General features: G+C 37.6%; 2 protein-coding genes and 1 non-coding gene across 3 annotated transcripts; 2 read left to right on the top strand and 1 right to left on the bottom strand.

Moving 5' to 3' along the window:
- Positions 1-809: 809 nt before the first annotated feature.
- Positions 810-4,254, bottom strand: LOC147849493 (uncharacterized). Its single transcript, XM_087337473.1, has 5 exons — positions 4,149-4,254; positions 3,021-3,954; positions 1,943-2,715; positions 1,398-1,731; positions 810-1,327 (listed from the first exon to the last, which is right to left on the bottom strand). Exons 2-5 carry the CDS (start codon positions 3,806-3,808, stop codon positions 1,150-1,152), a joined length of 2,073 nt encoding a protein of 690 aa, XP_087193599.1. The 5' UTR covers positions 3,809-3,954; positions 4,149-4,254; the 3' UTR covers positions 810-1,149.
- A 2,513-nt stretch (positions 4,255-6,767) lies between these two features.
- Positions 6,768-6,840, top strand: TRNAK-CUU (transfer RNA lysine (anticodon CUU)). The gene has a single exon. It is a non-coding gene; the product is annotated as a tRNA-Lys (tRNA).
- An 11,692-nt stretch (positions 6,841-18,532) lies between these two features.
- LOC147849491 (putative 1-deoxy-D-xylulose-5-phosphate synthase, chloroplastic) lies at positions 18,533-24,390 on the top strand. The gene is made up of 10 exons (XM_087337467.1): positions 18,533-18,760; positions 19,319-19,432; positions 19,586-19,750; positions 20,373-20,523; positions 20,987-21,258; positions 21,357-21,630; positions 21,714-22,021; positions 22,659-22,940; positions 23,054-23,338; positions 23,741-24,390. The coding sequence occupies exons 1-10, from the start codon at positions 18,593-18,595 to the stop codon at positions 23,888-23,890; spliced, it is 2,169 nt and encodes a 722-aa protein (XP_087193593.1). The 5' UTR covers positions 18,533-18,592; the 3' UTR covers positions 23,891-24,390.
- Positions 24,391-24,958: the final 568 nt, after the last annotated feature.

Here is a 24,958-nt window from a genome sequence, read left to right as displayed (position 1 = left end):
TGTATTGTTGGATTTATCAACATAAAAGTTGAGTACTAATGTTTAAAACTTTTACATCTTACCAAACATACAACATCAAAGAGTTGTTAGCTCTAAGTTTTGTACTAGAAAAATATAAACTACTGTGTTTTGTATTTCTGAAAATATTTCCTTTTGCCCGTGGTCAAAACTGCATACAATATTGTAACTGGGAAATATAAAGGTAGGACCAACATAAGCTCTACTGATATTTTTTGCCTATTTTTCAAACCACCAATGGAAGGGTTGAAAGTAGTCAATGCAAAATTGAGTTGATATTAGAATCCATTTCTAATTATTCATCAAGGATTCATCGTACGAGTGGTACTTTCTCTTACATCAACTCTTTGTGCATCATGTGAGTTATCGATATGTCCAAATTTGGATGTTTCAGAGACTAATTAGAGGCATGTCTACATAAGTTCATCGAAGGGCTGAAGTGATCACTTAAGAGAGCAAAACAGAACACATATTGGTTCATCAAAGGAGGTTCAAGCAGGGAATATACTCTTAATTTTAAGGAAGAATTCACTAAACATAAAATAGAAAACATAGCTAATTCTCATTTAAATTACAACACTTCCAAGACCAATGGGATTCCAAGGCCCAATACATCATTAGCTGTAAGAAATCAAAGGACGCGAATAGGGGGTTCATTCTGAGAAAAACTTACTTGAGAAGAAAGGTGCAACTTTTGAGCAATGTTTATAAGAGAAGAAAAGGACATATATTATTATTGTTAATATTATTATTATCATGGATTTTTACAACAGAATCTTTGCAAAACAAAGAAAAGTTAACACTGATTTTGCTTCCTTTGCCAAATTTTTAAATACAACAACTCGCAGCATGGGAATTCCATCATGGCTGATGTTTCTTTCTGTTATATATAAAGAAAAAGAATAGGACAATATAATGGCTCATTCTGCCTTGTCCAGTGCTTAATTAACACGACGAGGAGAGCCAGTATCAATGCATAACATATGTCCCTCTTCACTATTTTCACGTATGTAAAGGTCAATCCATAACCAAGTATGGGTTTTGGCTCAATGAAGTATGTTCTACCATATTCACATGATCTAACAAGCATGCCCCCATGAAGAGGAAAAGACATGATGATCAAGCTTGCTCTCATTGATTGTTGATTGCCTTGAAGGCATCACATGTTTCACAAGAGCAATCTTCAAATCTACATATGGAGCATCCCGTGCATATGCATACAGCACATCCCTGGCATGTTCGTGATCGCATACATCCTCGACTGACTTGCCGTGCCTCTCTCTCTTCTTCCTCTTGACATGACATAAACCTAGAATAGCAGAATCATCAATTAGAAAAGAAATGGAAAAATACATAATTACTGCACTTATCCAACCTACCTATCAAATGGGTAGTTTGCACACTCCCAATCAGGGTTCATCGATGCATTGTGGTATAGACGGCATTCTTCTTGGGTTTTACACCGCATACGGCGTTTCTTCGAGCACTTTTTGCATTGCATAAACTCATCTCGATGATATACTGATTTCACCACATGTACTTGTCTAGACCGAGATCGAGATTCCTTATATCTCTTTACAAATGCATCGAGACCCTTTACCTTTGAAAACATAACTTTCTGATCACCCAGAACTATCCAAATAGTATCCTTCCATTTTTTCGAAGCACCTCGACCGCCATGCTTCTCAAAATTAGCAGGTGTCATTGGTTTTCCTGAAAAATGTATTATACACTGGGCATGATATAATAACACATTGCATTATAGAATACGCAATGCCACACAGGCACAGCATTCATTATACATCACATAAAACAACGGATAAACTCCGCTATCATACATTATGTAAAGAGAGTTAGATCAGTGTAGATTATGTGAAAAAAAGCCAAATGAGCAGAATTGTAAAAAGGAGAAAGGTTTTCGTACCTTCGATACATTCTGAGCAACACTGACAATATATTTCAAGCATCCCACTTTGATATAGACGAAGAATCCCACATGTATCGCCGAACTTCTGACTTGTACATCCACACTTCAAATCAATGTAGCCATCATCTTCACCCTGTTTGCCAGTACCACCATCAAAGGTTTCACAGCTGTTCTGAGCAACATCTCCAATCCTTTCTTCAAAACCATGAACATCAATGTGATTTATTGAATTTTGGCCACCACGTTCAAACATACTTTTCCCTCCTTTTTTATCCCTCGAGGTTTTATGTAAACTTTCCAGGTAATGATCTAGCTCCAGATGTTGTTTTGATACACATTCTTCACTTTGAAACCCTGCAACCTTTTCATCATCTTCCAATCGATCATCCGTCTGTGATGCCAATTCAATACACAAGTGGCACTCTGCATCACTTGCTTCCTCATGACATCCATCAGAATCCTTCCTAACAAAAGTATCTGCCTCCACGGGCTTAGTTAAACTTATCAAAGCTGAAATCAACTCATTCTGGTTTAGTTTTTCTTCCACTTCATGAGATACAATTCTCTTTTCCAGTCTGTCATTACATAAAATCTTCTTCGCGCTTGTGCAACTGTCCATTGGTGATTCAAACAGTCGGGCATCATCAACTAGTAAAGGTTGGACAGTTGGTGAGACAGGAATATTTTCAGCAGCCTGAGTTTTATATGAATCATCTTCACTGGTCATTTCCTTCATCTTTTCCTTAATTAGCTTACAGTGCTGACAATTCCTGAAATAACATCAATAACATAGATTTGATGTTGCAGCTGCAAATCAAAGGTGTATGCCAATATGCACTCATGTTGCCATACAGATAGAAAATAGCAGATTCACTAACAAGGTTTCAAACAAACCAAGTCATATTTACCATTAGATGCAAACACTCACAATCCTACCAGAACTATGTTATCTTTAACATAGCTGCAAATCAAATCAAGATTGAATAACTACCTAAAAATCACATCATGTGACCACAGTGTGCAACTAGAGACAAGTCAGTAAAGATGTGAGCTCAAGTAAATAACACAAACTCACCTGCTTCCTTGTCTTGCCAGAGAATGTACAACTTCCATATGGTTTTGCAAATCATTGACCTCCATTCTTAACTTTTCATTCTCTGCTTTCAGTTGTATGTACATTTCCTCAGATACATTTAATGTTTCTTCTTCAAGTACCTTGGATCGATGCAAAAGGTCGTTTTTCTCTGCTCCATTTTGTCTAGACTTCTTGTTTATAGGAATACCAAATCTTTTATGCTTGCTGGAAAGACCAGAAGAAATATCTAGAGTATTTACATTCGTTCTCTGATGCATATTAGGCCCAGCTCCATTCATTAGATCTGATTCTTTCTTCCACATTCGATTTCGAGTCATGATATCTTTACCTTGCACTGTATTATCATGTGTTTCTCTTGAATCTTTGCTGATCTCCCTGACTTGAGCATAAACCTCGTCAAAACCCACACCAGGGTTTACTCTGTTTATCTCCACACTTTCTTGCTTTCTCTTTCTCCTCCTCCAATTCTGACCAATATCTACTTTTTGTTCAAAATCCGAAGGCACAAATTCCCCAGCCTGATCTCCATCATTGTCACATTTATAAACCCAGCCATTCACAAAAGTCAGTTTCCCCACTTTCTCAGCTTTTCCCACTCTTGCACTCTTGCCAAAAGTTGCTTTTCCTTGCTTTTCTGTTAATGTATGACGATGATTTAGATCTTCCTGCAAACATGCATCGATGCCTCTCATAGTTATCTTTTCTCTGATCCAACAAGGATCTTCGTCCATTTCGTGATAGCCATCACATACATCATCTGATTGCATTAAACCGTGACATGTATTTGCATAAATATAGACACGCGCAACACCTGTTCTTGCAATGCTCTTCTGCGAGCTTCTCTGAGGTGGTTACAAACAAAAGAAAGATGATCGTGCGTGTATCCTTCTGTGCCGTAACTCGAGTTCTCGAGCTGTCGGAAAGAAACAGAGGTAAAAGAAACAACTTAACACGGAAGTGCTAAAATCGAAACCCTAACACGACAGCGGAATCAAACACGGGAACTAGAAAAACCGACACATAACCCTAAACCTAAACCTAAACCTAAACGCAAACCTGACCCTAGCATCAACCCTAACCCTAAGAAACAGAGGAAACAGATGATACCTGCTGCGAATATTGTTAGCTCGTAATCGTTCGAAGGAGACGATCAAAACTCGTGAAGAAGAAGACGGAAGAATAAGAAGGAAATATTTTACAGTAGCCTCACTTTGGGTGACCGGCTACCGCCGGTAAATACTTGGCTCAATCTTGTTTTCTGTTTTTCATTTATGGGGGTGTTGCTTGGCTTCATCATTTTGTCCGGACATTATTAATGTCTCTTGTCCAGGAAGAGCCAGCCCATTTCAATCGTCTCGTTTGATTTGGCTTCGTCATTTTCGTCCGGTCATTGATGCCGCTTGTCCAACAATTGTTTGGGTCTCACTTGGGTTCATCATTCTGTCCAGAGATTAATGTCGCTTATCCGTTTCAATCGCCTGATGCCACACAGGCATTCAATTTGTCTCTCGTCCAGGAAGAGTCGGGTCATTTCAATCATCTAGTTTGATTTGGCTTCATCGTTTTGTTCAGGCATTGATGCCACTTGTCCAAGAGGAGCCAATCCATTTCAATTGCTTGGTTCTCTCATATCATTCTGTTTGGACTCTGGAGATTGATGTCGCTTGTTCGAGAGGAGCTAGGTCATTTCAATCACCTAATGCCACATGGTCTCGAGAGTGCTTGTAACTAAGCTCGAGGCTCGCAAGGGGTGTAAGGGTGGAAGACAAGATTCAAGCTTATCCCCCCTAGGCACATGTGTTTGTGGGTCCCTCAACTTTCTTTATAGTTTTGATTGAGCAACCCTAAATAGTGTTTCGTAAAACAACAAGGAAAGGTTGGTAATTGAACTCAATGTGACATATAACACAAAACCATGGATTAACAACACACTCAAAGAAAAAGGTGGGAGGGGGGATGTCACACTCCCCATGGTAACAATGGAAATGGTCATTCGCAAGGTTCAAAACTATACTCAAGCAACTCTAGAACTTTGAGCCAATATTGATAGCAATAATGTTATTCCTTGCCTCTACCGTAACACTCTCTCTCACCTCCATCTACTTGACATTATACGAGTACATACTTGCCTATGAATTCCATAATTAATTATCTAAATTTGTATATCTATACGCAAACACAAAGTCAGAGAGCCTTCCAAATTAAATGTGACAATAAGTTGTCGAATTACTAAAAGAGAACATGTCTTTTTGCCTCTCCATGGGATTCTAGATCACTAACATTGGGGATGAAATGATCATTTCATTTAACACCCTTCCATATAGGACGAGATAACAAGACTATCAAAGGCATCAAAATGTGAAAGTTATTTTGGTTCCTCAACATTGCCATGGATTTTAACATGGATTGTTGGCATGAACAAGTGGCCAAGGGTGGTACATTGAATATGTAAATGGGTCGAGCATCAATACTAGCCAACTATTGAAAGAAAGTGAATATTAGTGTGTATTATAGGTTCAACTCTCATTTCACTCACTAATTAGTTGTCTTTGTCTCTGCCTTGCCTCATTTAGGAGCACATGAATTAAGAAAGATAAGATTGTGAAATTTATTAGATTAAATTAGTTAAGTTCACGACTACTCGATATCACAATTATCTAGCATATTAGATTCATGATGCTTTATTTACATATTGAGTATATTCTACTTAGTACAAAAAATAATAATTTATTTCTTCCATTTTGACCTACTCGGTGTATTCTAGTTACTTATAAGCACACCATGTGGGGGATGTTTTTGTTCTAGAGGAGATATGTTTGATTTAAAGTTTATAACATGGCATAAAATGTAATGCTTTTGACATTCCACATATGTGCACGAAGTATTCGTAAATTTTGATGTCTAACTAGAGTTATGATTTCTCCACAATATGTGGGGGTTTATTGAATCGTTGACTTCTACAGGAGAAATTAATATCGTTTCCTAGTTCCACATTTCATACGAAACGAAGGTTGCTCACAATTTAGGATTGTGAACACTCATGCCACTAGATGGTGTAGCCTGTAGTTAGAAATATGGATCTTTACTTCCTTTACAAGCTATTTTGAATCATTCATTTGTCTGTCCTTGACTCTCCTCCTCTCTTGTGTAATTTCAATAATATAATTTATGAGCTTGTGAGTCACATACAATTCAAAGAGTCAAGCTTATACGCTTATATATGTGGCTCGAAGAAACTTCGTTATTTTCACAACTCAATTACATTTTATTATTCAGAGGTGTCAAAGAAGATGGATTTGTGATACAACCAAACTTATTCATGCACACACATTGTTCATGCGATTTTCGTGTGGGGGCATGCCACCTCTATAATGAAATTTGTCTACGAAACCTAGTGGTATACTAAACATGATACTCTAGTTCCCATGGTTGCTATCGCAAACTCAAGGATGTTCATGCCGAATTCCAAATTCTTACCATGTTCATACACCAACGAAGGAGAGATAATACACTAATTACACCTTACAACTTTCCACACACAAAGGTGATGCTAACCAATTTAAAGAGGCTCTAAATTGTGCAGTGATCTATGCCAAACCACTAGGAAAAGTCTAATATTCATATACATATCTCTTATGTGCATCTCACTACATATAAGCCCTAAAACGCGTGATTCTAACTACATTTTCATTCAAATTTCTTTTATTTATTTTTAAAAAGCAATAAGCCGGCCTAGCTCAGTTGGTAGAGCGCAAGGCTCTTAACCTTGTGGTCATGGGTTCGAGCCCCATGGCCGGCGAAAGTTTTTTTGTGTCACATATTATTCCTACACATACACATGTTTCGAGGAGTATATTATACATAATCGTTTCGAAATCATGAAACCCCACTTCTTTATCATTTCTAGGTAAGTTCTTCATTAATACGTAGAAAGTGCCCACGTTTTTAACCCCGAGTCCCGACACCTTTTACTATGTAATTTCTTTTGTTTTACTTGTTGTCCCACCTTTTAGTATCGAACAAATGAAATAAGAAAGAAACAAGTAATTGCATTCCTAATAACGAAACTAGAGAGGCTATTGCATGCCGAATCATCCTTGGTTAATAAATAATATCCATATAGGCTACAATATTGACATGTTAGTGAAGGGGGCGAACATCTCGCACATTCGATATGTTTGTGCATTTTCATGGAGAATGGATTATGAATGTGCTCTACCCTCTAGGTAGTCCTAAGTACAACCCTAGAAACACGGAAAGTGAATGATCAACCATCACAAATGGCCACACAAAGCTACTATTTTCATTTTGCCAATAATACAAGGACATGCGACCATTTCTCATATTGCCTAATCTCCTGCCACCTATATCGAGTTTGACTATTTTGAGGTATTTTATGTGTTAGGAGTTTTTTTTCTTCCACCTTGTTTGTGGTGTTGTAATTTCACTCAACCCTTATGGTTACCTTTCGCGTGGTTTCTTTAGAGCATGTGATTTTGATGTTTTTTTTAGTGGAAAACATAGGGACATTTTACATTTAGACTGGTGATAGTCAATTTTGATTATCGTCTGAACAGTTGGAAAGTTGACAAATGATACAAGGTTGGGCATCATAACCCTTTTTTATCAACTTGATTACTGATAACTTTGTGGGATGTGTGCTTTGGTTAGATAACAAAGGAAAAATAAATTAAAAGTACCAAAATACTTCAACATTTATCGTAAAGGACCATACCTTTAATCATCCCTACCTTTATAACAAGTGACAATGATGCATCTCTACCTTCTTTAATCCGTACTAGTAGGTGGCTAAGAGTTTATGAAAATATCACAAGTTTTTTTTCCCCCCAAAACTATCATATCACAAGTTTTTAACTAGATTAACGTGACATTATTGATTATCATGAGTGGTGATTATTTTAGGCTCTAATTAACTCTCTGATTAAGTTGTAATGACATAGTAAAACCTGCCAAGATTTGGGAATAACAAAACTTGTAAGGAATTTTGGGGAAATAAAGAACTAAGGCATGCATCGACAAATTTTGTTATTTTCCGACATCCCCTTAGCCAATCTCCCACTACATCATATTGACATATTATATTGTCATTTCATCACCTTTTTCGCAATTTCATATTCCTTTGAGTAAATATATGGCCTCTCTCTGTCTCTATGGACGATGAAATTGGTCCCATAGGTCAAAATTGGTCTTTTTATGGATGATAAAAATTCTAATTCTCTTTCTCTCTTGGTGAAAACACACAATTATATTAATAAAAGTGTGTGAAAAACTAACAATCAGCAACGGTTTGGTTTGGTTTGGTTTGAGAGGGTCAAAACCGAACCGTTAAAAATTTTTGAAACTTGAACCGAACTGCACCACGAAACTGTTAAAAAAAATTCAAGCCGTTAAAACTTTGGTTTCGGTTTTCAACTGAAGTGAAATTTTAAAATTTAAAATTTAAAATATATCATTTTTTAAAATTTTTAAAATTTTAAAGATGTTCCTAAAATGTGAGAATACGGTCTAAAAATGAAAAGGTTGTTTAAAAATTGTTTTTTTAAATTTTAAAATAAAATAAAATACCATTAAATCGTTTAAACCACGGTTTCTAACGATTGAAACCGAACCGAACCTGAACCTTTAAACTGTTAAGTTGCGGTTCCGCAATTTGGTTCGGTTCAAACCGAACCATTGCCGATTGTTATGAAAAATACTACTTACAATGGGTATCACAATGGAGTATGGTCACCCAGTAGCTACACTACATGGGTAGTGGAACATGTTGAATTACCAATAGGCAATACGATCTCTCTCTCTCTCTCTCTCTCATGGGTCTGACAATGGAGTATGGTGTCAGAACCAAGAGAAAAGATAGAGTGGTGGAAGAAAGATGTAACGAGATCACAAGAAGAGAGGAATGAAGTGATAAGAGAGGAATGAATGTATTAAGATAGAATGAGAATGGATACAAGATAGGCGATAAGAGCTTAAGACTGGTGTTGATTCGAATTGGTTTGAGAAGAATTGTATGTCTATATTTATAGATTATATAGAATAGCCAAGAGAATTCTATATTGTTCTAGAATGTTCTAGACCTAGAATATTCTAAGATGTTCTAGAATGTTCTAGAGTATTTACAATAATCAGCGTATTACAAGAAGTAGTGTGTGTGACTCCATTGACTCAAATCACAAGCTGGAGATAAGAGGACTTGAACCGTTGGCATCCACCACAGGGTAAGCTACTGTCTCTTAGACCTACCCGAATTATTCTACCACGAAGGCCAACGATAGACAATGACTCCCCTCCGAACACGGCCTACAACTTTCATTGTACCGCGCTCTCCAAGGGAGCCACTTTTTTCTTTTTTTACAAGTCAGCAACATGATTGATGACTTCATTGATTCACGCTAACATTAAAAAAAATGTAATGGATAACTTAGGAATTTATTTAGTTTTTAGCTTCGGATCCAACTTTTGTCCACCAAAAGCCAATTTTTATTATTATCACTTTGTAGCTTTGGTAGTGCCTCTAGCCTTCACACCAAATGTCGTGAATTGCCCGTGTTTCACTTTATCATCTCATATGATCGTAGGCTATCTAAATGGTTAGGTTCTTGTTCATGTATTACAAGGTCTTGGGTTCAAGCCCAGGTGAAGCCATGATGTTTATGTATTCATGACTTAATGGTTACCCACTAATTACACTACATGGGTAGTGGAACATGTTGAATTTCCACTTGCTCTAATAAAGAAAATTGTCACATTAGTACTCCCTTCAACTTTCGTACATATGTTTCACTCCATGTCTACCATTGGATACAAAAGCATTAAATGTATGTTACATGCACAAGGCAAGATTCAAACCTTGTACCTCCATGTTAACAATTCCATAGCCTTACCATTGTACTCTCTCTCTCTCTCGATACATATTTACTCTTGAACAACTTAACCTTTAGGCTACTCATCATTTTTAAATAAGTAGAAGGGCATGTTTTTGTCTTAGGTGTTATGTACTTTTTGCCTTGTGCCTTTGGACGATTTTATTCTCGAGTGAGTAGATGACATTTTTCTCGCAAAAGGCAGTGGTAGGGAAAATGCCTCATTGATGGAAACATGAGGGTAAGTGTAATGTTGTCATGCCTCAAATCTCTATTTAAGGTTAAATTAAGCATACTTAGAGGTTTTTTATGCACCAAGAACTTGATAAACTTGTCATAGAGCTAATTTAATGAAATTTAGGGTAAATTATATGATCAGAACATGTTAAAAGGAAGCTGGACATTTTTATAAGTTGTGGTCGTACCATAAAGCACCCATAGGAAAATTGATTTTGATCTCAAGCCTCCGACACTATTGAAATCTTCCAAACTATTATTTTAAAACTGGGTCCATATAAATTTGTTGCACTAAATAAATATTAATGCATGGAAGGGAGGTCGACAACAACACAATCGATCATAATCTAGACTCGAAATCTAATTATTCCATGTACTAAAAGTAATGTTTTTGTGGTTTGTATTCATTCTTTTATTTAGCACATAATGTTGGGACACATTGCTCAAGTCACATGGTTTCAATTCATCATAAAATGGTGTCATTGCAAGGATGATACTTCACTGTCCCCATTGAATCGTTTGCATCCAATGATTGATATTTCAATGGCAGGATGACATTGACTCATTGTAACGCAAATTAAAAGATGAGTAACAAACGTCACTGTGAGTTGGAATTGTGTGCTCATCAGTAACATGATTTGATGTCATGTAGCTCCCTTTTACAACACATTGCCATTTTGTGATATTAAGAGATGCCACATATGGTCATTATCAAGGTGGATGTTAGATCAATATGTTTGCGATTATTAAAGCAATCTCATACAATTAAAACATTATATTATGTCTTTATAAAAGTATAATCACCTTCGTGTCCATGTTACAGTATCGATCACAAGTATCCCAACCTCGCATGCATAATTTTACTAAAACAAACAATAAATTTGGGGTTTGTTTGTAACAAATCTAGATGATATGAAGAAGAAAGACCTCATGAACACACATAAAGTTAATGTCTATCAAAAATTTCTCTCTCTATTATTGTGGGTCAACACGAATGTAAACTCATTTAGTTCGGGCATACATCTTTCAAAGCATTTAAGTTGATTGCATTTGTTAAAATTTATGTATAAATAAAACAAGTTTCCTATGATACCCTAGAAGAAGAAAAAGAGAAATTTGGGATAAAGTGACCAAATATTTGCTCAAATAACAATGTAATTAGGAGGTGGGGATGAATTGACCATGTAATATCTCAAATAGCATTCTCTGGCAAGGGCTGACTAAAGGGTGTATGGAGAAATAATAAGACTTCAAGGGCATCAAGGAAACAATAAGGAAACGTTGGGGGATATTTCTGATTTTTTTTTGCTAAAATACATTCAGAAAAGTCAAGAAGGCATTGTTTCATTGTGCAATACAAGGCCTTGTTCTTGGGGACAAACACAATCTTGTAGCTGAGACTTTGCTTGTTAAACTTTCTTGAAAAGGAAACCAGTCAAGTCATTATTTGAATTATTATTAATCTCAACAACGTGTTCCCATAGTCCGATAAGGACATTACAAATAATGCTTTGGTCTTTCAACATGTGACAATACGGGAGTTTATCAAACTAAAATACTATGATGGTACCATTAATAAAGGCCAAAATGATGTTAAGAATGGCCATTTATTGATTGTAAGTTTGGAATGAGCATACTTCGAGGATTAGGATTTTTTTCCCAAAAACTTATTCTGTTAGTTATAAAATATTAGAATTGAGAATGTTATATACGAATCCTAGAAGGAACTTGATAGTTTCATTTTATGTGGAGGCCCGCTAATTCAAGAAAGGGAGAGGGCGACCATTGTTGGATGAAGGCTAATCATTGTCTTCCGGCTCCATCGAATCCGCTCATGATGCCATCATATTGGCTCTTTAACATGGCTATAGCTTCACTCCATATCTCCTGCAATAACGACGCTTGTGCACAGTTTGATTGGAGAAGACCCACCTATAACATTGTTTCTAGAGAGTTTGTGTGTTATTGGGCTAACCAAGTCCATCACAACTTGAGCTTTGGCATTGATGGGAGTTGAGTGAATATTGTCGGTGGTGGAAAACGGGGATTAGATTATTTATGAATGAATTCATAGAGATATTGTCATGTTTGTGAATCCACTAGGTTGATGTGGATTTATAATATTCAATGAACACATGCAAAGCTCACTAAGCATTTCAATTTATTGAACAATGGGCCATGCCTAAAGTCCATTTGAACTCATATCAGTGATAACACTAAACAATTGTTTAGTGTTGACGTATTAATCCCCAATGGATGAAATAATGGTAGAATAGATAATCGACTAGTTCAACCTTTGTGTTTATATGAATATCTCTCGAACACATTATTTCGTATCATATCAATTTCAACATGTAATATTGTGTTTACTTTTATTTGCACCAATATTTGAACATTGATTTCCGTATAGAACAAAGTATATGTATACATGTGTCTGTTACACGGCACGCCCTACAATCTAGATTATAATATTTAAAGTATTAAAGACCTCAAACATAATTGTCAATAATATTTTAATGCGTTGAAGTTTGAATGATTTAGTTTCCAAATTTCAATACGGTCACAACACATGAATGGCTTTGTTGTTGGGTTAATAACATGGTTATGGGAAATTTGTGCATGTGTGCAAGCTTATCACATGAGAGAGATAGAGCAAGAGATTGTAAGGTTCACATGTTGACACTCTTCTAACATCTCAATAGAGAGAGAGAGAGAGAGAGAGAGAGAGAGAGAGAGAGAGATTGTAGAGCATGATCATCATCCATGACTCACACGGGAATTTGGTAAAAAGTAAGCCTCTAACTCTTCCATCTTAAAAAAGACGGAACCAACCAATGTTCTTTGATACATAAAACTCAAATCTCCATTAGTAAGCAACATGTTTGTGACAAAACATTCAAATCCAATGATTGGATAGGAACAAAAGCCACCTCAGTATTGATGATGATTGTCAACATGCCCATTAGGGTACCTTTTGTACACGACCCACTGTGAGAGATATTTTTGAAAATATCCCTACATTTGTGTGTCATCGACATGAGGGAAATCATACTTTAAAATTTTGAGGGCAAGAAATTGCAAAATAGGAATATATTTCTTTGAAACACTATTGAGATTTACGTAGTATCTGCATGTGGTAAATATCTACAGTATCCATTGCTTTCACTCCTCGTGTGGTCTCTTGGTAATAACATGTGGTAATGTAATCAATTATTGAAGGTACATAATGAAGCTGTAATTTCTCATCACTCTCTTGGCTATAGTCTATACCCTTGCCTACAAATTCAATATAAGCCCATAATTTATTTCATCTATTGATTAGTGAGTGTGATATTGTACAAAATGGAGTTTTATTTCCTCTAATAGTCTATGTATTGGCTCACCCTAATCTATAAAGACTAATTTAAGTTAACCATTTTTTATTTAATCGGTGGTATATGTATCGATCTTGATTGATCACGAAAATGCATAGAATAGAGATATGATCACGCAATTGATCCTTTAATCCAACCTCAGTAACAATAATTATCCAAGTTTGTGACATCATTGCTAGATGTCGATCTTGATTGATCATGAAAATGCATAGAATAGAGATATGATCACGCAATAGATCCTTTAATCCAACCTCAGTAACAATAATTATCCAAGTTTGTGACATCATTGCCAGATGTCAATCATCAACTAAATTTATTATTCATGGAAACAACGTAATAATGAGTTGCAAATAAAACACCACATGTTTAGCTATTGGGAAAGTCACAATCATCTATTTTCATAGAAATATGCTAGGGTGATTCTGTTCATGTGGTAGTGTCTTTTCCAAATAATGACGATTTATCATTCTACGATTTGATTGGGACATTTGATTCCACGATGGATACTGTGGTTTTTTTCATTTGCAATATTAATACAAGTTTGTGTTTCTTGTCACTACCAACTACGTGGTATCATGAACTAATTGAAATAAACCATCCTTCAACCTCATTGGCAATGACGATGCATGTTAACGATTTTTTTCAATGTTGTGGCATCATGAGTTGATATCAATACCAACCAACAACAAACCAAAGGTAACACAAGCACACATCCATTCCTAAAAAATATAGTGTATAAGGCATTATAGGAGGTCATATGAATGTTAATTCCTCCACTTGTCTTCACGTTCACTCTCATCGACAATATGAGTACAAGTTAATGAATGTGCCATTGTAGTGTTTGGATGATCATTCAAAGACAACATGAGAAATATTTAATTTCTTTAAGTATATATATATACATAAGGTACCGCTGGAGGTTGGTTCTTCACATGATTCCTTTGTGCAAGGTAAAATAGTGGTACCCCTTGACCTTCAATTTGATTAATTGAGACGGGTTGTAAATTCATTGAATTCTTGAGGTTTTCGTCAAGTGGAGGGAGGTAAACAAAAGATTTCGATAGACACCCCTAAGGATGTGGTGCATGAGAATCCATATGCAACATTGGAACATGCTTTGACTAGTTTCATGACATCGGTTGCTTTAAAGGAGCAAGTGCACCCATAACACTGTTGATTGAATGAAAGTGGTAACATGGAATGTGAGAGGGGCATGTTCTCCTCATAAGAAGTATATATTATGGGAAACTTTGTTAAGTAAAGTATGGGATGTATTATGTGCAGTTGAACATAAGTGTCATGAGCTAGTAGGATCCACAGTTCATTTGCGTGGATATTCATCATTCTATGCATGACATCTTAATAATCATTATTAAGGCGTGGTATTAATCGTGCGGGATAAATATTATCCTCAAGTGGTGCATAATGATCCTTATGGTTGGTTTTTGGTTCTAAAAATCACGTTTTTGGGCGAGGTTGTGTGGGTGATTGGGATTTATGCCCCTAACCAAGCCACTCAACGTATTGCATTATGGGGCTCACTCCATACCATATGTGTGGGTCATCCAATATTACTTATGGGTGATCTAAACATGTGTGTTGATGCATCTCAATCTACGACGGAACATTCAATCATGGATGATCCTAAGCACCTTGCTTGGGATTCATTGGCTATGGAGATTTTGAAGTTGGATGTTTGGACATGGTTGCATGGGAATGATCTAGGTTTTACTTTCCAATCTGCTCAACATAGACAAACATGGAGTCAGCTAGATAGAATGTATGTGGTGCACTGTGATTCTTTTTTACCGATATCACTTCATATGACAGTTCTATAAGATGTAGGAACTTCATATCACTTTCCTATTTGTTTGGAGGTTTGTTGTCATGCAATTGACATGTATAAATCCTTACTTGGAAAGTCTCCATTACGCTTTAACTCTTCTCTTTTGCTTCAACCTCACTTTGATTCTCTCATGGAGCAAATTTTGGTAAATTTTTCACAAGAAGTGAATCTTAAAGGAATTAAAGCATGGGATATCACGTTACGAAACATTAAGATCATTCATCGTATATATGGAGCAACTAATGCTCAACGAAGAAGAGGTCTTCTTTGACAATTCTCACAAGTTCTTTCCAGGTTTAATGCATTATTGATACATGTACCATTAGATGAGGAATTTTTGGATATCCAAAGTCAATTGCAGGTTATTATTTCTTAGTTGCAATGCCAAAGTTATCGTTATGCGAATAGATAATCAATGTCAATCTCATTTGTTTTTCCAAGCGTTACATCCTACTTATGCTCGATCGAATGTGATACATGTGAAGCAAGAGGATGAATTGATAGTGGATCTTGTAACTAGAATAATTAACATTGTGTTCATTACTTTAAGGAGTTGATTGGCCCACAATTGTTAATGACAAAACGAGGTGAGTAGGGCATGTCATGAGTTTTATGATGTGGTTGGATGTATGTATTGTGCATGACCTCATTAGTCATGAATTGGATGCGGATTTCACTAAGGATGAGGTGGATACGAATTTAAGGCATGTTCCTAGTGGTAAGAGCCCTGACTGGGATGGCTTGACAAATGAAGTTTTTAAGCGATATTCAAACATTTCAAAGGGGCCCTTAACTTTGATGTTTCAACATTGTTGGGATTTTGGTTGCATGCCTCAAGCTTGGAAAGTTGGTCTAATTAAATTAGTTCCAAAGGTAGCATCTTCGGAGTCATTTCATCAATGGGGACCTATTTCTTTGATAGGGGGGTTGTATAAGGTATTTACAAAGGTCTTGCCAAATAGATTACAAAAGTATTCACCAAAGTTGATACATCCTGCCTAATATGGTTTTATTGCAAGTAGGAATATATTGCATAATGTGTTGAATGTTCAAATGACCATGGATTATGCGAGAAACACTCATCAAGAATTGATTATGGTGCAATTGGATTTGGAGAAAGCATTATGATCATGTTAATTGGTCCTTTGTTTCTGGGTTAATGCATACAATGGGCTTTGGACCGTATGTCTCGACTCATATTTTTATTAGGACAAGGTGTGGTGTCTCGAGTAATGCTTAATGGGGGAGTTACATCAGATATTGCCCTCACAATATCCATTCGTCAAGGATGCCCTCTTAACCCATTGTTGTTTGCTATTATTACCCATCCCTTGTTAGTGATGCTAGCAAGGCTTGCAACAAATGGTGACATTGTGGGTCTACACCTTCCGTTTGGAGGGCAATTAGTAGCACAAGCTTTGGCAGATGATTCTTTCATGTTTCTACAAGCCTCACGAGAGAATCTCAAGAAGGGGATGCTTGTATGGAACCAATTCGCATTGGCTACTGGATTACATATTAATTGGAGGAAGTCTAGTCTCATATCATGCACTCAAAGGGATTTGGAATGTTTAGGATGACAAGGATCCATGGTGAAGAAAGGCTCTATTTTTCGATACTTCGGCAATCCATTAGGAATGAATGTTACAAATGGTCAATTGATTGAATGAATGTCTAGTAGGTTAAGGGGCAAATTCATGTATTGGAAGTCACAATCTTGGCCATTTCATGTACGCTTGAATGTTGTACAATGTATTATGGAACCTATGATATTATATTACTTGCCATTGTTGCTATAGACAAAGACGACTTTGCATTCTGGTTTGTAACCTCTTCGATATTTGTTGTGGAAGAAGAGGGATAAGGTGGGAATCACATGGGTTGTGTGGAATCATCTAGAAACCCTGCGGGGGGGGGGGGGGGGGCTAGAATATTGGACTTATCTATGCATATGATGGCTCGTAGATTTTCATTATTGCAAAACATGTGTTCGAACTCACAACCATGGATATCTATTGTTCAATATTTAATTGAGAACAAGGGTTTAACACATGGGAGGACAACGATTAAGGCTTTATGGTGGCAATTATTGAATGGATGTATTTCACTTAAGATTTCGGGCTCTTCATATGTTCAACACTTGGTTATCTCATGGCAAGAAGCCCTCTTGTTATGTGTATGGAAACCATCACCTAGTAGAGAGCAATGTAATTCTTTGCAAAAAGAATTACCCGTGTCTTTCGGTTATTATGTTGGCCAGGAAAGGAGAGATTGCGCTCTAAGTTTAATTGTTTGTTTTGTTTGGGGGTCAAAGAGGTGGGAGATATAGTTGAGGCTTCATCTCAAAGAATTTTGGAGCTTGTCGAAGCGCGACAATTATTACGCATCCCGCCTATTTATGGGTTTATCTAGCAACAATATCAGAATCCCACTTATTTATGGGTTTATCTGGCAACAACATCAAAATATTGCATCAATGCAAGGTCCTTTACATGTACAAACAAAGGGAGGTTTAGGGTTTGATCGGTGTTTACGGGGTCAAGCACCATTTCTTCTTCTTCTTATTATTATTACATGTGCTTACTCTAATCTTCTGTATTATTTGCTCCATCGAGTCGTTGGGATGGCTATCATCTAAGGCCGATGAAGAATGGGAGAGAATACACAGATGTGATCATGGATGGCGGCAGGACGTTATATCTTTAAAAAATGTAGTTTCGCATTCTAAATTGTCACGTGTAGCGAACGAAGGAGGTCTTCATTCGGAGAGTTTCGATCGATCGGGGGGGGGAATATGCCTTTGGGGTTATAGATGTAGGACCATACTTTGGTCCGATGATACCCATTCTAACTCTTAAGTATGTATGAATGCAGTGTTTTTAACACACAGTTATTAATATAATTGTGTGGTTTTCACCAAGAGAGATAGATAAGGCTAAGTAAAGGGGGGCAATCCTTCCCTGACAGAGAGCAGAGATCTCTGATTGGAGGAGAATTGAAAGGGGAAAAGACTCTGCATATAGATAGATATATATATGTATGTATGTATGTATATATATATCTAATCTAATCTATCTCCTTTGGAGCTCAATCCATCGATCACTTACTTTGCCTCCTCCTCCTCCTCCTCTCTCACTGTCCTAACTTGTAACTCCATAGCCATTCCTTGATTTCTTTTAGAGTCTCTCTGTCTCTGTCTCTGTCTCTTCCATGGCTGCCTCTCATTGCCCCGCCATTCCTCTCTCTCCCCAGCCCTGCCTTCATCCTCTTGTGGGCGCCTCCTCTTCTGTATCCTTGGCTTCCTCTCATCTCTTTGGATCGCCATTGCAGCTCAAGAAACAACCGCCCACCAAGGCTTTCAGACGGTCGAATATGGAGGTCTGTGGATATGCTCCCCTAATCCTTTTGTCTTTTGAAAAAAAGCTACGGGCTTCCACCATTAGGTCCTGCAAATTCAAAGATTAGGATCTATACTGTTAGGGTTTGCACGATTAATTCTAGGGGTTTACAATGTCAGAATTTGCAAGATTAAGAATTAGGGATTTAATTTCAGGATTTTCAAGATTAATGTTAGGGTTTCTAAGTTTAGAATCTGCAAGTTTAAGGTTAACCTTGAAAGCCCTAATGTTGCGAGCCATAATGTTACAAATCCTAGCCTTAGAAACCCTAATGTTGTAATTTCTAATCATGCAAACCTTTAACTTTTGAAACCCTATAAATCATACAAACCCTCGTATTAGAAAAGCCCTATTTTATAAACTCTAATCATGCAAAACGTAACCTCTCAAACCCTCATTGTGGAAGCCCTATGAATATTAGAAAAATCTAATGTTGTTCATGTAAACCTTAACCTTAATAACGCCATATTTTCGAAATCCTAATCTATCCGTGCAGTATATGTGGAATGAGGATTTGTTTTGTTGTTTATGAAATCAGGGCTTGATTGTTGGAGCCTTGACAGAGAAAGGAGAGTATTACGCAGAGAAGCCTGATACACCTCTTCTGGATACAATAAATTATCCTTTACACATGAAGAACTTGAAGCTTAAGGTGTGTTATGGAAGAGTGCACTTTTATTTTTTGGCTCTTTCAACAATAAAATGGACTATGTATAAGTCCTTGTGAGAAAGAGATATTTTCAAGTATTGAAGTGGATCATTCATATGTTCTTTAGCTCGATTTGTGGGTTTATTTTGAGTGTAGGAATTGAAACAGCTTTCCGACGAGTTGCGATCGGATATTATCTTCTCCGTGTCGAAAACAGGTGGTCATCTTGGCTCAAGCTTGGGAGTTGTCGAGCTCACTGTAGCTCTCCATTATGTGTTCAACACCCCCGAAGACAAATTCCTATGGGATGTAGGACACCAGGTAAATTCATGCATGCATGCATCTATCCATCCACACACACACACACACACACACATATATATATATATATATACATATATATACATACATAGATGCATTTTTATATGTACATAATTAATACAAACATGTGTGTTCATACACTGTGTCCATACATCCATCCATATACACTCTTGATCCTGTACTTACATGCACTATATCATTATCACATGGGATGCATTTTGAGGATATGGATGAGAGTAAGATGGCCATTTTTCAATTGAGGTTACAAGCATGCTCATAATCATCTACTAAGGAGTCAGTGAGGCCAGTGATATGACCCTTAGCTTGTGGATAACCACATTTCAGATGCCTATGGTTTGGATAGATATGGTCTGGACAGAGGACCTTGGTACAAATAGGTAGTGCCACAGTACTGATTGCTGTGGTCTGGATAAATATGTGGGTTATTTTGTGTAGATAGGGCCATGATTCGGATGGCTATGATTTGGCAACTACGGTCTGGAAACATACACCTATAAGGCTTGCAACCTATGGTGCATTCTTTCTTACTATTTTGCATATAGAGTTCCTTTCCTCACTAGGGCACGGCATCTAGTGATTAATGCCTTTTTCCTCCACATAGGCCTATCCGCACAAGATTTTGACTGGGCGGAGATCAAGAATGAATACACTTCGACAGACGAATGGCCTATCAGGGTTTACAAAGCGGGCAGAAAGTGATCATGATGCCTTTGGTGCTGGCCATAGTTCAACCAGTATATCTGCTGGCTTAGGTAAGTCCTTCCAACACCATATCTTCAATGATGTCTATTTGTATACGTAATAGATGGAACCCAAAACCCAAAACTTCTAATATGTGGAAGCATGGTTGGGTGATACACTAATTTGGATTATTCAATAATTGTTCACTGAGCTCATCTAATAACAACATGTTGCAAATCTCAAGTTTCAAAGCAGAATAAAATTGGGGGTAGTCAAAAAATTATATAATTCTTATCTCATCTTTTCAATACCGTCAACCAGCTATTTCACAGTTTAATTTGTTCAATAGCATCTTTTCAACACCTTCAAACAGCTATTCCAACCCCGCCCCAATAGTCTTGTGCCAAATAAAACTCTTGTGCTATCACTCAACCATGCTTTCTTGGACCACAACCATCATTGATTCTTCATGTGGTATTCTCTTGGTTCAAATGCATTATATAGGAAAGTGAAAGAGGTTTCATGGTTTTGTAGGAATGGCTGTTGGGAGAGATCTCAAAGGGAAGAGAAACCATGTTGTCGCAATTATTGGCGACGGAGCAATGACTGCTGGGCAAGCATATGAAGCAATGAACAATGCTGGGTATCTCGATTCAAATATGATTGTCATATTGAATGACAACAAACAAGTTTCTTTGCCTACGGCAACATTGGATGGCCCAGCACCTCCAGTGGGTGCTTTAAGCAGTGCTCTGAGTAGATTGCAATCAAGCAAACCACTAAGAGAACTTCGAGAAGTGGCAAAGGTTGGGTTTTCAGATTTTATTTCACATGATCCAACCCTTACATTTTCAGGGTAGAAAAAAAATGATAGGTTTAACCAATGTATGTGAATGTTTGTTAGGGTGTTACCAAGCAAATTGGAGGCCCAATGCACTCGCTAGCAGCCAAAGTTGATGAATATGCTCGAGGAATGATAAGTGGCTCTGGATCCACTTTGTTTGAAGAGCTTGGACTCTATTACATTGGTCCAGTCGATGGCCATAATATTGATGACCTCGTGACGATTTTGAATGAAGTGAAAGATACACACACATCTGGCCCAGTCTTGATCCATGTTGTTACCGAGAAAGGGCGTGGATATCCGTATGCTGAAAGAGCTTCCGACAAGTATCATGGTTAGTATTGTCTGAATAATTCCTTTCTGTCAACATGAACACATAAATCATATGGATGTTTTTTTTTACCTTTCTGGATGCAGGAGTGGTTAAATTTGATCCTCCTACCGGGAAGCAATTCAAGGGAAAAAGCCTAACCCAGCCATATACGACTTACTTTGCTGAGGCATTGATTGCTGAAGCCGAAGCCGATTCTAAAGTAATTGCTATTCATGCTGCAATGGGGGGTGGCACTGGCCTCAACATGTTTCAGAAACGGTTTCCTGAACGATGCTTTGATGTAGGCATTGCAGAGCAACACGGTGTCACTTTCGCAGCTGGTTTAGCTTGTGAAGGATTGAAACCTTTCTGTGCTATCTATTCTTCCTTTCTCCAAAGAGCATATGATCAGGTTTAAATTTTCAGCCGCTCTCCACTTTAGGATTTTCTCTGGATTACTGTCTTGGGCAACACATTTAGTTCATATGCAAAATATTCACCTCTCGATCGTAATATTCTTGTATCGAGCTTAACAGGAGGGGGTGCTTCCTGGAAGCACATTTTCCATGGTTGTGATACATTAATCTCATATAGTTGCATTGCACATGATTTTTCAACCAGAAGATTGAATAAGTATCTTAGTTTGTTTCTCTAGCTGGTCCATGATTTGGTCACATATATTTAAGGTGCCTGCAAAGGTTTCATCTCTCTTCCTACCCTAGTCTACTTGTCCCTGAATCCTAAGCCTTAACTTGTATGCCAAAGGATTCTTAACTTTGGTGCTTGGTCCAAGATGTAGATACATATTTCAAGTCGTCTAGTCAAGGATTCATCTCTCATTCTAACTTATTCTAAAACCCAAAATCTAAATCCTAACTTAATCCCTAGTTCCCCAAGCCCTTGGCTGCTCGTGCAAAGGATTCGATCACGTATCCTAAACTTTCTCACAAACACTTTATATGCATATGATGTAGTAAACTGCCATCTATGTTGCCCATGATTGCTCAAGTAGAGGGCTGAAAATGGGTACTTTTGTTGGGTTTCTTCAGGTGGTTCATGATGTAGATCTTCAAAAGTTGCCAGTTCGGTTTGCCATGGATAGGGCAGGGCTTGTGGGTGCGGATGGCCCGACACATTGTGGAGCCTTTGATGTCGCATACATGGCGTGCCTTCCGAACATGATTGTAATGGCACCATCCGATGAAACTGAGCTTTTCCACATGGTGGCCACTGCAGCCGCCATCGATGACCGCCCGAGTTGCTTCCGATATCCTCGAGGCAATGGCATAGGCACGGAACTCCCTCTCGGAAACAAGGGGATTCCTTTAGAGGTAAGCAAATGCCATAAATGCAAAGCTACTGTGAGATAGAAAAACCTCAGTTTTGTCATCGATGATTCATGGACCTTCTTTCCATATGTGGCGATGTTGTTGCTCCCAACCAGATTGGCAAGGGAAGGATATTAGCTGAAGGAACAAGAGTTGCCCTCCTTGGCTATGGGACCATTGTCCAGAACCTTCTCATGGCTCGGAGTCAGTTGGAGAATCACGGGCTTTCCGTGACGGTGGCCGATGCTCGGTTCTGCAAGCCGCTCGATCGGGAGCTTATCCGGGAACTAGCCCGGCATCACGAGATCATCTTCACTGCAGAGGAAGGATCAGTGGGAGGTTTTGGATCACATGTGGCTCAGTTCATGTCTTTGGATGGACTCTTGGACGGGAATGTCAAGGTACAGCTCTTCCGTCGCCCATCATCTCTGCCTTGTACATACGTACAGTCTTACATACATGCATACATACATACACACACACACACATCCATCCATCCATATATACATACCATGCATACATCCATATATACAGACACATACATACATGCATATATACAAATATACATGTACATACATACCACATACTGTATGTATACCTACTTACATACATACATACATACATACATATGCGCGTAGATATGCATGACATGCATGCACATACGTGTAGACACATATGCACATATGTAGACGTACATATATACACATGTATGTATGTATTCATGCCTATATACATGCACATACGCACATATGTATTATTGATGGGTCTTTTTAACAATTCATGTTTGGTCTATCTTTTGACAGTGGAGACCCATTGTTCTCCCGGATGCATATATTGAGCATGGAGCTCCGGCCGATCAACTAGCACAAGCCGGTCTTACATCTGCGCATATTGCCGCATCAGTTTTGAAGATCCTTGGGAGATCAAGGGAAGCATTGGAGATCATGTCATGAGGATGATGTCTTGCCAAGTCGTGTATCAAATGTACCATAGCTTATTAGCTTATTATTGCCACCGATATCCATGAAATAAAACGTTTTGGCACAATGTGTTGGCACGTGAATGTGAGCGAGCACTTATTTTCCCAGTTCATCTATACATATGTGCACAAGTGGCATCAAATGGAGGTATACCATATACACCACCGATGTTAGTTGACAATGAGTGCATGGAATTGAACTGTGGACACGAGGGGTTTTTGTGGTGTTCAACATATTCAGTCACCATGATGGTTAGAATGAATGGAGTAGGTTTAGAGATTAAGATCAACAACTACTTTGCAATACAAGGCAATGTTTTGTTGAAAATGGTACTTATTAGAGGTCTTGCTTAATAAAGACAAGTGCTCTACTTTATTTCCACACATGTAGCCTCTTAACAGGACTCACTGCATCTCTAAGCAAAGACACATTTTGTATCCTCTTTTCTTACAATACTACTTCGCTTTTTTTCATGCAGTCATATTGAATCCTTATGTAACCTCATTAAATCCATTTGAATATGGTGTTTATCAATATGTTGAGTTGTTTAAGTTGTGTATGAACCAAGGTTTGAGTGTTAAAAACAGGCCCAATATTCGGAAACACGGAGTAGTGTTGGCGCTATTAATGTTGATTCAATGGATAGCAAAAGTTTCAAGCTTCCATAGAACAATTCCTAGATCCGAAAACAATTTCACCCAAACCAATATATTGTTGTTTTTTGTGACAACAAACATAGTGTCACGGGTTGTAATGCGGTTTTGTTTTCACTCATTGTTCTATGGAAAATATGGCAATTTTAGTGTCCAAGTTAAACCGTATTGTATGAAGGCAATGTGTTAATATTGTGCTTAAGCACATATTGTTGCATTGTTTATGACATTCACATATACAAATATAATGACATCCCTCACATGATTATTTAAAGCATCTAAAATAGAAAACTCGTCAATGTGACGTCCATTGGTTGTTTTACAAGTGTGAAATGGCTAGGCCAACGTTAGTAGGAAACCTAGGTGATACACATACTATTTATCAATA

Source organism: Azolla caroliniana, unplaced genomic scaffold (assembly GCF_043228905.1).
Source record: "Azolla caroliniana isolate FFs.n. ecotype wild unplaced genomic scaffold, voAzoCaro1.0.p SCAF_48, whole genome shotgun sequence".
Lineage (NCBI taxonomy): Eukaryota > Viridiplantae > Streptophyta > Polypodiopsida > Salviniales > Salviniaceae > Azolla > Azolla caroliniana.
Note: the sequence above shows the minus strand (reverse complement) of the source record. Positions and strands in the feature narration are given on the sequence as shown.